The sequence below is a fragment of the Parambassis ranga genome, chromosome 7, assembly GCF_900634625.1.
Source record: "Parambassis ranga chromosome 7, fParRan2.1, whole genome shotgun sequence".
In the NCBI taxonomy this organism is placed as follows: Eukaryota; Metazoa; Chordata; class Actinopteri; family Ambassidae; genus Parambassis; species Parambassis ranga.
The window spans coordinates 6,230,609-6,243,559 of record NC_041028.1 but is presented as its reverse complement, the minus strand read 5'-3'; the positions used below and the strand labels follow the sequence as shown (position 1 = coordinate 6,243,559).

The 12,951-nt window shown below is 42.5% G+C and overlaps 1 protein-coding gene across 1 annotated transcript in view; it reads right to left on the bottom strand.

The window, feature by feature from the left end:
• samd10b (sterile alpha motif domain containing 10b) overlaps positions 1–12,951 on the bottom strand; it is a 38,385-nt gene that overhangs the window by 14,470 nt on the left and 10,964 nt on the right. The window contains exon 2 of the mRNA XM_028410384.1: positions 7,020–7,204. Coding sequence (XP_028266185.1) covers positions 7,020–7,204 — 185 coding nt within the window. The remainder of the gene's footprint in view (positions 1–7,019; positions 7,205–12,951) is intronic.

Sequence of the window (12,951 nt, the reverse complement as noted above, 5' to 3'; positions counted from 1 at the left end):
TGCTTTGTAGGCCGTAATTGAAAACAACTCCATTTCTCTGCTCAAGCGTGTTTGCTTGTTTCCTAATTACACAAATACTTCTAGCCCGACTCAGTGGAGCAATGAAGCCATTTTAATAACCCAAATTTACTGCTTACCCATAATCATTAATGAGATTGAGTTGGAAGAGGTGTGGAAATCTCATGTGGATGATTAAGTGTGGACAGGAGAAGGTGAAAATGTTCCCTCATCTTTGAGCATCGCCCTAACATCTGCTAACATTTAGTGAGCCTGAGCACCGTCAACCATTAAGTATGAATAAACATGTACTTAAATCAGACAAATATCTGCCTTTTGCCCTCTAAGGACCCAACAAAAAAGTCCTGTGACCCCAAATACTGAGAAGTTTTAACAGTATAGTTTGTTTAGAGAAATACTTTAATTCACTTGCTTAGATGGGAAGATTGATGCCTCCCTAAACTGTTTAATATGAGTACAGACCCAGCGCGTTGCTGCGCCTGGCCAAGAAATAGTCAAACCCACAGCCCCCATAAAAAGTGATTTGTAGTTATTACAGTAAGATATAACCAGAGAAGGAGAACCATGCAAATGTTTGGAGGCCCCACTAAACTAAAAAAAAGGCCCCTATTGGCCACACATATTGGCAAATCTTGTAATGAGAACTGCAAACCTCTTGAACATATTCACACAGAGCACCACCACCGCTGCCCTGAATGAGTCCTAAAGCCTGGACGTTGCTACAAGAAACACAGCAAACACAAACTAGGGAGATCTTTCTTCTTGTTATTCTACACAAACTCTATATGTCAGCATTTATAAGTTCAAGATGGATCCTTTATGCTAAGCTAAGTGTAACAACCATATGGTAAAGCTAATCTTCTAAAGTACAGCTTTATGGTAACAAAATGTGGTGAACTGATACAGAGATGTTAGACGGGTCGAGGTATAATCACCGTCTTCTTCTCACTGATTAGAAATATACACATTTAAATGCATTAAACATAATCACTTACATCTGAAGCAGGGACTGTTTTCATATGGAATTGAAAAGGAAGATCTTAAATGACGTGGAAAATTATGTAATTGTACATTTATATGCCAGGGATAACGTAATACACATACAGCAGGTTGCACAATTTGATGTGGATAGAGATTTCCCTGCTGGCTCTGCAACCCATAACATTAAAACACGAATTAACACAACCCCAGATGGCACCGTTAAAAATTGAGCAGGCAAATTAATAATAATCCAGGGACCTATTTTGAGTAAAAAAATGTCACCAAATGCTGCCAAAAATGTCTGAGCCGCAGGGTCACTGCTTCATTCACAACAAATGAAAAGTGCTTCAGAAATCGCTGAATATTTTAAGACACATTTGTTGACGTGTATTTGTTATTCACACCTGAACGAACAGCACAGAGACAAAAAAACACCAGAGAGGGTGAACAAAGACAAAAGACAGAGAGTGCAGAGTGGAGTACTCTTTGCGTGAGTAATGGCCTTCATCATCAAGAAGTCAGACAGAAGGGAAATGGAATGATAGCTCCCCATCATCCCTCCTTCTCCCTTTTTTTCCTCCCTCGCTTTTCTCGCTCCGTTTGTTGGCCATCCATCAGACTGTATCTCCTCTGGCCAGTTCTCTGTTGTCCCCGTTCACCCTTTACTACCGCCCCGCTCCTTCTGAGACCTACTTCTGTCCAACCGGAGGAGGTCCCTCATTTGTTACGTACAGAAGGGGAGGGAGGTGAGATGTGGAGGGGGGCGATCAGTAAGGTACAGGCTGTACAGGGAGTGGAAGTCGAATAAGAGATAAAGGGACAGAAGAGTGCGGAAAACAGCAGGAAATATATGTGTTTATTTCACATTTGTGGACTTTGCTGGTCTTTTAACTACAGCGTCATCAACCACGTATGTCAAATGGAAACACAACCTCACACAAAATCACAAAATAAAGTTTTTCCATTTGGATTTTTGTTTTGTTTTACCTACATGAGGCTCCTGGTTTGGATAGGAGAGCAAAGTGTAACATTATTTACAGTCAAAGCAACTGGAACTAGAAACAGCAGACTGAGAGATAAAACAGATTGATATTTTATACTGTGTGGACACATTAAACTGTTTCTGGCTCTGCTGTTGCTACAGGAGGAGTATCAAAATAATTCATTCCAAAAATTATTGACTGTAGAATCAAGTCTTGTTTTTACTTTGTCTTGAAATTGGACATTGAGATACCCAACATGTATCTGCAGGAGTCCTGTGTATTTATCTTCCTGCTTTCTCCCTTTCCAGCACTTTTCTTTCCGCAGTTCTCTATTGATCATTCTGTTTGTATCCTCCAACAGCTTATTTGTCCTTCCCTGCTTACTTTGTTCTATCATGTCTCTCATCCTCCCTCTACTTGCTCCTCATAAATTTTATCCTCTCTCCCTGCCTGACATCCCTCTCCCCTCCCCTCTGTCCTTTCGTTCTCTCGTCTCTTACTTCAATCTTTCTTCTTCCTTGACTTCTGTGCACCAAGCTTTTTTTTGTCCATTTATGTGCCTGTGTTTCTACGTGTGTGTGTGTTTGTGAGGGTGCATGGCCTGCCTCTCTGTGATTCTGAGTCGGGGATTAGCTTAAAGTCAGGGGAGCGTGGGGAATCCTTAAAATTCACTCTTTGTGACCGATAACACCTCTCTTCCAAAGACTGCCTGTGTGTATCTGCACATCCAGATCCTGCTTGAGATCGATCAATGATGCTACGCCAATTAGCAGTAAAAGATATGTGTGTATTTGAATGAGGGTGTACTGCATTTTATGCATATCATGCATTGTATCTTACAGCTGCTAGCCCACTTTTCTCTGCATCATGCTGTCACTTCATCTCTCCACAGGATGCTTAACACTCGTCCTCTATCTTGTCTGTGTGCTCTGCTGTCTGACTGAACAACTCTCTCCATCTAATACTTGTTGTCATTACAAAATCAGATCGTCAATCTGTCTCTCCAGTCCAAAGAGCCTGACAGATCCTGACACATGATCCTTCATATCTCCCTCACACCTCTCATCACATCTCATCCTTCATTTGTCTCTTCTCTGTAGAATCCTCTCACGCCTCTTTTCCCTGGCAGCTTCTGTTGCATCATTTAGCACCCTTGTGTCTCCTTGTGTATTTGTGTGTTTGAGTGTATCACTATGACTCTGCTTCAGAACCTTTGTGAGTGTCTACTTAACTTTGGGTGAGTGTGTGAGCTGTCAGCCTAAGTCAGCATTGTCCAAGTCTGCCTTTGGTTGCCCTCAGGACTCGGAGTGTGTAAATTCCTTGCACTCATGCAAATATGAGCTGCCTCTCAGTGGGTGGACAAAGGGCCAGATGCAATTCTCACAAAGCGCTCTATTTAGCGTGTGTCAAACGTGTGTCTCTGACAGAGCAACGCGTCACTGAGTGGCAGGACAAGGACAATACAGTCCGGACCATTTCTGGTTCACTGCCCAACAGCTCAGTGTATTTCACAATGTTGGCCTCCAGTGCACTAACACTGCACCAGAGCACAGGTGATGGCTTGAACTGAGAAGGTCACAGTCAATGCTAACATGGTGATGACAAGCAGGCAAAGGAAAAACAAGAGTGGTGGTTTCACAGTTTGCACATGCAAGACAGATGCCCTGATAGACCAGAGTATTTCTATCTTGGATTATTTCACAGTCATAGAAGGCAGTATAACAATATAACAGTGCAGGATAACCAACATGCTTACTGTTAAACAGACCTGGAAGTGAGTTCTTCTGGAGAACTACTGATTCAGAACTGCTAACTACAGATTAGCTCATCGGCTATCAAGTCAACAAACAAACCATGGACGACAGCGCTTGGAAAGGACCACTGGGTACGTATCTCTCGCCCACATGTCTTATGTTTTGTAGGGGGGTGGTAAGATGACGGTAGCAGCAGGGAACATCATTTCTTGTAGTGTGCTTAATGTTGTGAATAAGGGTTGTTTATCCCAGTGTGTCTTTCTGTGTTAACCCTGTGATCGACTGGAAACCTGTCCAGACTGTCCAGGTCTAACGTCTCACCTATTGACAGCTGGGATAGGCTCCAGTCTTCCCATGACCATGCACAGGACAAAGCAGGGTAAGAAAATGGATGCATGCATACATGTGTTCTCAACTCAACTCTCAACTCAAACCATGATCTTTACCTAAACCTAACTCTCTTTTTGAAGCCTAACCAAAACCGTATGTAAAAAGGAAACATTTGTGACAGTCATGAAACGATGGTATCAATGCTGACGAGGTCTGCTGCAGGGTGTGCCACAAAGCACCCAGATAACCTTACACACTCTTTTGTGGCTATATCGGGCTCATGAACAGATGACATAGACCATATGCTCAGTTCTGTCCATCCAGTGTAAATGTATTCATGTGTCATATCGGGGCAGTATAATTATCAACTGAATGCAGCATTTATTTGTGAGGATGCATTGACTACAGATCAGGGTCGAATGGAGAACTGTAGACCACTAATTTGATATAAAAAAATAATACTAAGGTTATTTTGGTTACTAAAATAATGAGCCTGAGTGGACAAGAGTTTATTTTATTTTTTTTTTTTTTTTAGTTAGAAGTAGTTTTCAATAATATATTTCCATGTTTTCTTCCCCATTAGTTCCCTCTTTTGTGTCAGTGTCAGCTCATAAGGTCAGTCACCGAGTTCTGTAATGAGGAGGGCAAAATAATCACAGGCTGGTCTTTTCATTCGTGTACCACGCACAGCAAATTATTTGCAAATAAGAGCTCTATTTCCTGTAACAGGCTCGGCCCTGCTTCAGAAAAAAATGAGCTGCAGTGGCTGCTGTTGCTAAATTGTGTCTCTGTTATTCCATCTATTCCCTAGTCTCATCTAAAGGTTCAACCACAAGCTGTGTGTCAGACAGCAAAATGAGCCACCCGCAAACCCCTCCCCTCACCCCATCTGGCTACCCAAAAACAAGCAAATTCAACGATGGCACAGAAGGTGTGGTGACTACACTATAGCTCATTATTTGGAATAATCCAGTTAGCCGATAGGTGTCCACATACAGCAGATGCACCTGCAGCACAGTGACAACACAAACAACCTCTGATTTAACAAATAATGTATCCATCATAGAGGCAACTATATAAACATAATATTAATACGTTCAGTTTCATTACTTTTTTATCCTCTGTTGTGATTTGGAACAAATATATATATTTTAAGTGTGCTTGGATAATTTATGTGTCGCTACACATTATTGCTGGGGACAGCTTTGCTAATAACGGGCATGTTTGTGCATGCAGGGACACCAACCTCTCTTACTGCTGTCACCATTTCTTTTCTCCCCTGACTGGGAGTTTGTATAGCAGTGAATAATGTGTTATATCAGCTTTGTTAAACAGATAAGGATGATTCCCCAGGTCCCACCTCACCTCCAGAAACCGAGCTGTGTTTCACTTAACTGGCTCCCTCATTACAGCTGATGTGTGCACAACCAGCGTAATGGAGAATAATCTAATCATCACTCCTGAGAGACAAATGCACGCACATACACACAGTGTTTCAGTTTATAAATGCAAGGATGGACACAGAAATACACACAGACACACACACACACGGCAGAGAGAGCTGGACAGCTCTACCATTTGTTGAATAATGCATCAAGAGGCTTGTTGCCACAAGGAAATGATAAGCCGTACTTCTCATGGTATAGAGGAGGTTTAATTATCCGGTTTCTGTGTAATCACATGGAAACAGCTTCCCACTCGTCTTTTATTAAGCCTTTTATAGCTTATAGCTGAGGGGGCACTCTTTTATGAATTATTGAACAAATTTTGCAGTGCATATGTGCTGTATCTTACAGTCTCACTGTTGCACAGTTTCTTGAAAGCGGCGTGGAGACAAAACAAATCACCTCCACCGGGCTATTTGGTCCCTTTCATTTGACGAATAGGGAGGAGGCTGTTGTGTCATATGTTGTTTTAGGTCAAACACAGGCGGAAGGCCTTAAAATAGATGTTTCTGCCTCTTTGTTTCACCACTTTCTGGTGCTGCACAGATGGGATTGCGATGTGTGGAAGTAAATGATGCTCTGGCTGCTGTGCTTACATTAGAGCACTGAGCCACCACACAGGCATTCCTCACACTCCAATCAACACTGAAATAACTTTTATATCTCATTTTTATGGCAGTTAATTCTCTTCAAACTGTAACCGAGCTGTGGGGAAAAACACACTGCTGTCAAATGATTGAGTTTTTTTAGACATATGAGTCCGTCCGTATTAGCTGTATGCTTCTGGCACAGGATGCACTGTACAAGCGCTGTTACATCACACAAGCCTGGAGGTAACAGTCCCTGTACCATTCCTCCATTACATAATCCATTTCTTTCCACACTACAGGCTCAGGTGAGACCAGCCATCATTGCATACAAGATAAAACAATTACTTCCTTTTACCACTGACATTTTAGACATGCAGCACTGAAGCTCTTGTCTCCCTGATGATGACAGATTATCAGACACATCGTAGCGTAAAGAACTGTATGTTCTTTCCTCAGTTAGGACAGCTTGACTGCACCACTGGATAGAGGCCCAGCCCCTGTAGGACTCTAAGATTGTGTCCCATATGATTAGACAATGTTTAAAAATCTCACCTGTCTATAGTTTAAGTTATGTTCTGGAATGGAAGATGTTATTTTTTACTGTGTAAATTGGTTAATTTATGCTTTAAAGTAGCAAAAGTAAGCCACAAATCAGTAAAGCAGGATGAATTGGCTACTTTGACTACCCAAAAGAAAGCTTAGAACCATACCAAAGAACCATTTCTGAGGCTCAAACGAGCAGTTTTCTATTTCCATATCTGATGTGGTCCAACCTGCCCATCTCTAGAGCTCTCCTTTGTTTAACCAGCTTACCTTAGTGCTCTGTGTTTTTGAGCAGAAACACATTTGCAAGTCATTCACATGCACTGAAAACCCCACGCTGCCTTTTTTGCTCTGTTTGTGTGGATGTGTTTATACCTGGATGCCCTCTGTGCCTGGCTGCTGCAATAGTTTGACGGTGCGCGTGTGTGCTGTTTTCTGGCCGCGACCATCGTGCCAGGTCAGGTTGCTGCCTCCGGCGCGACGCGGCAGCTGGTAGCTCAGCTCCTCAGCAGACACCGTGTGCTCCAGGGAGGCACGGCAAAAACTGAAGCTGGACGCCGCTGAGGAGCAGAGAAAGGAAGAAGGTACAAACAGAAAGGGAGGAAAAGGAACAGTGATAAGAACAAAAGGCATTCATAAAGTCTGAGATCTGAGCAACAGGAACACCAAAAAAATGCAACACCATAAATGATTGATAATCCTTTAAGAGCTTAACAGGCTGCATTCACTCCAGATTACATGCTTGGTGCACTGACTCCAGTACAGCTACAAACAGATGGCTGTTTTGGTGATGGTGGTGGGCAGCAGTGCGCTACTCCACTGTGATCTCCAATTATGCTGAGTGCATATTCACGGAGGCAGAGCCTGATTTTTGGAACTGTGTGTCTCTCCTGCCAGATTAGTCCTTGATTATTTAAATCCTGCATCATGAATATTGATATTTTTTTTCTTCTGTTTCTCTGTCTACCCCAACCCCTTTTGACAGAGTGTCTGCTGTGAGACACAAAAGCAGACAAGTTGTCACTGCAGGGTCACAGCACAGCTCTGTGAGAGCCACAGGGCATATTCAGCAGGTCACATCAAGTCAAAAAGGCAACTGTAGTGTGGCTGCAGTGAATCATTTCAAAGGGTGGACATAGAGTCTATTTACCTAATGTACTAATTACCGGCTATTAAAGTCAGACATGAGCATAAGAGGTCAGGGAGGTGTAGGACAGAAAAAGAAAAGTACAGCAATCTGATTTTTAAAACTATGATATAACGAGGAATGTATCGTACATCATGTGTTATATATTATCGTTTGTTACAAAAACTCGAGAAAAATTCAGCTCGTCAAAAATCTGTGCATTCAAAGCATTCCCCCCATTGTCTGTGTTAATAGGACCCCAGTTCTGTCTGTGTGTGTTATTGTGAGAAAGACATACAGCGGATTGAGCTAAAAGGGGAACAGTAATAATACATGGTGCATTCATAACTTTTTCATATGAAAAAAAGTCCCTTCACACGAGAACAATGCCAGAGCATTGTGTCAGAAAAAAAAGCCTAATTTCATCTCGCATGAATCACTTCCTAATTTCTGCTCGTCCCTCTTCCGTGGAGACCAGATTTAAAAATGGGACTGGACTGAATTTCAACACAGATGAGATGTTTGTCTGATATCACACTGCCACAACCCGCCGACTGAGAGCTCAGTGCCCTCAATGCAATAGTGTCAGAAGGACATCACCCACAACAATCCCTCTATCCCCATTTTAGAACTGCCACATCAGACCACTGCTGCATGACAGCCCGGGTTCGTGGGAACCACCTGGTTGCAGCTGAGAAGACCGAGGAGGAAAAAAAAACACACTTTTTTTTTTATCAAACTAGAAGTCTGTTCAAGTGAGCAGTGGTGAATACAGAGTTCACACAACCATGATGAAAGAATGAAAAAAGAGTGGAGATGAAAAAGAAGAAAGGCCTGTCAGGAATCACTGATGTGGAACCTTTTCTGCCTTCGTATACCCCTCTCCCCCCTCTCTCCCCCTTTCTCCCTCTCTCTCTCTCTCTTGTCTTGTGCTTCACTTCTGCTTTCCTCATTTCTGTATTATGCCACTTTGCATGCAGTATTTTTCTTGTTCCCCACATTTTTTCCTCTTACAGCAGTCCTCTCTCTTTTTCTGGTTGTCAGGTCTTTGGGGTCGGTGGGACAAACCAGCACCAACACTGATATAATTACTGCCAGTCAGACTGAGGGGGATGAGACAGGAGGAAGGAAAATGGGGAGCTCAGCGCCTTGGAAACCTAAAGACCTGCCAATCTCACAGAGAGAGACAAGAGCAAGTGTGAAGGGAAAAGCAGGACTGACAACAGAGAGAGAGGGGTAGAGCAGTGCGGAAAAATAGCATTAGAATCAGGAAAAACGATCAAACTGTATCAAGGTGAAAGAGATCAGGAACGAGGTGGAGAGACACATAATAAGAGACAAAGTAATTCCACATAGCTTTCCAGTTATTAGACTGGATCATTCCCTTCACAGACATCACTTAAGTGATAGATCATGACTTCTGTCTTCCATTGAAATCTCAATCTTCTGCCACATGGTCGGACTTGGCCACCTGCAGCAGTCATAAAATGAAGACAAAACATTCATCCTGCAAACTTTAATGGACTTGGATGGCTTAACCTCCTGGCACAGGGCACAACAGAGAACTTCAAATCTTCCAACGTTCCAACTGCCTCATTTTAAACACTGCATACAGTACATATCTGCAGCTTTTAGAGACACAAAGAAAATGCAAATCCAGTAGAGACCCATTAGAGCTCTTTGTGATTACCATTCACCCTGAGGAGAGGTTACCTGTCACCTCCACATGTCTGTCTCAACATGCATTTGATCAGCCCGGGCAACTGCCGCATCTCCACTGGCCTATTTGTTACTCTCTGGTGTTGCATTATCTCTCGCTGCCCTTGCTGGCGACTTTTATCACCTCCAGTCCATGGGAGGGGTGCAAATACAAGGGAGGACAGAGGGCAGAGGGTGAGAGGCAGGATGAAAAGAGAAAAACATGATACATGTCTTCTGGGCTACATAAAAAGTCAGTATAACTCAGTATTTTTAAAGGTTCAAGAATCTACAAAAAAAAAAAGAAAGAGGGCTGTTGGTGAAGGTGCCAAAATCAAGGGCAAAGAGTCAGACAGTTGTGTATGTGTCTGTGCAGAGTAAGTCAATACGACTCTGACCAGTGAAGTGTAACCTCATATCACCTCCTCTTGACTGAACAGCATATCTGCTCTGCAGAGTGGCTGCTAAATCTCAGAGGTATTCCCTTTTGAAAAGGTAATTAAGCTGTTAGGTACGGCACCCTGGAAGGTCGTTCCAAGCCAAATCCCACAGTAGATTAACGTGGCATCACCGAACATTACTCATTTGACTCCAAAAGAGAGCATCTAAATTAGTCCATGTGGACTATTTTGCTGTGTAGGCTTTTTATGAAAGTTAGGCTTTTTCCCATAACCTTGGCATCAACTTCAGGGTGTATATGTGTGCTTGCTTCATCCTCTGGCATGGAGGATGAAGCAAGTGGTCTGGTTAATCCACCTTGCTCTAGGTATCACAGGGAGGGGGCCACGGTGTATTTCACCAGTACGATATTGGCATCAACTCCCTCTCTCGCTCTCTCTCCCTCTCTCTCTCTCTCTCTCTACCAAGCACCTCTTATTTAACTGAAAGATAAAATTTCTATTTGCAGTCCAAGTTTCATATAAAAGAGGAGAAAAAAAAAATCACAGCCACTCTTGCTCCTCAGTAATCTTCAAGGGGGTAAAACTTCATCATGCAGTGATTTCATGCCTGTATAAGACATTAAACCTGCAGACCTAAATATAGCATTGAACAGGCCGCGGTTGCCAGCTCCACGAGTTGGTCCTATAGCATGTTGGGGGGTAAAGTGAGGTGCTGTTTACAACTCTTCCACTCCACCAGACCCCGTTTTAACCCCAGGAATGAGCCATGAAATTACTCTATTTGAAAGAGCAGCAGGAAAAAAAAAGAAGAATCTGGTTGCAGATTTAAAAATAAATATAAAACTCAAAACCCCAGGGGTTTTCCCATGATGCATTGCAGTCTATTATCCGCTCTGACATGAGACATTGTCGCAGGCTGGGGCTGAGGTTTACATTTCAAAAACGATCAGTGTCATGGGAACACGCAAATAGGAAAACGGTAGTAAAAAAAAATGGACATCTGCAAAGCAAGCTCCAACTCTCATCAGGGTACAGATGGAGGAAACGCAAAGCAAATCTGTATGTACGTATCCTTGTGCATGCTCATACATATATGAATATGATTCACCATGCCAGCATGTGGACTCACACATCTGTGAGATCTCTGTCTGTGTTTGTTTAGGCCTGTGGATCTGAACAAAGCTGCAGAGGCTGTAGGTGCAGCCATGTGGACAAAGCCTGCTGGACTTTAAACTGCAGGGCAACTATGGCCCGGAACACAGGTGGAGCTGGCATTTCTGTGATGATTCTGCTACTGAGCACTCACACTCACCCTGAGAGCAGAGAATAACAAAGGCTGATACAAGGAATGGTTTCCTCTCTGTAGGGCTCTCTGTGTGGACAGGATGACTTTTACCCTCCAACTCTTGCCCCCCACCAAATTTCCACTGAGACAGACAGAACTATTGATTATCCATCACTGTGTCAGAGAACATACAATTAGAGATCACTTTAGATAAAACACAAACACAGTCCACCTAACTGCTGCACCCAAGGCCATGGGCTGTCATACCCGCTTCTGCTCAAAGGATTCACTGCATGTTTCACACAAGAAGAAGCAAAGGAAGAATGACACAGAGGAGGAGATGGGATACAGGGGTCTGACACGGCCGTGCCCTCTTAAGAGGATGAAGGAATGAAGCCGGGGTAAATGCAGAAAGAGAATGTCCAAGAGATGTGTCATATGACATGTCAGAAAAGAAAGAATAGATGCAGAATTAAGCTTTAGGGAGGGCCATTAATATTAATTGCACCAGGAAATGAAATGGGAAGGAGACTGAGAGAATACTAAGGAGATGAGGTTATAGAGATCACACGTGTCTGTTGTTTTCTCCCCTTTCGCAGGCAAGCCCTCATATGATGACACGGGAGACAAGATTAGATCTCAATGACAATCAATAATCCAAAATGAATGTCAGAGGAGGAGGAGGAGGAAGGACAAGGATGAGGAGAGGAGACGGAGTAATAGGATGTGAGGTGTGATCAGGCTTGATCAAAGCAGGGAGCAGACATGTTCGAGCAGCGCCTTTGCCTGCAGAGTAAACTGGTTATCTGGTGTCCTGGCTTGTGTAGAATTCCAAGTATGAGTTGTGCAAATCCTCGAGGACAGACCCATATATGCTAGACACATGAAAGAAATCGTGAGCATGCAATACCAACTCAAATAAAATACAGACATGCATGCTGAGATTGAAAATGTGATTGTGTTGTCCCTTTCATTTTCCATCAATGTCAGGTCTAACAAAGAGGCAGAAGCAGACCTCCACTGTCATGATAGCCCAGAATATGAAAAACTGGATTTTTTTTTAACATTTTTAAATTTGCTAGTTCAAGAAATTGCAGCTATTAAAAAAATATCATTGACACTAAAGCAGCATTTCTGCGAAAAACCCTCCATCTTGTATTTTATATGTCACTTTGACCCATAGAGAAGAGCAACACTATAACCGCCTGGTAGCATCCACTGTCATAATGAGGCCATAGAATTAGCATCACACAGCATCTAGCATGAGTGACTTTCTAATCATACAGTATCTCCAAGGACACACCTTATCTGTGTGCATGCTTATGAGATAATGAATAATTATCTCACAAGTCAGTCTTACAGGTGAAATTATCACATGATCCATCTGTCCATGAACACAGCTCCTCCACTGTTATCACTTCATGACACATGAAAATTTACAAGTTCATCCAAATTAGCCCATCAGAAATGCGAATGAAACCAGAAAAAATGAGGACAATTACATGAAAAGGTCAGAATAACTCACTGGGTTATATAATAATTATATATAATAATATATAATAAGCTTGTTTACACCTAACGTTCTGAATGTTTGCCTAAATGCGTCTCATTTATTCTAACAGGCAATTTGCAATATGTAAAATCTGCAATATTACAGATGTTTCCGTGCAGTGATATAAAGGTAGATATTTCAGACGTGCATTCTGTATATTCTGCTGGAAATATTCCAAATGGATGACTGTAAATGAACGATGTAACTTTTCAGCCTAGACATGAATGGCTTTTTGCATATTGAGT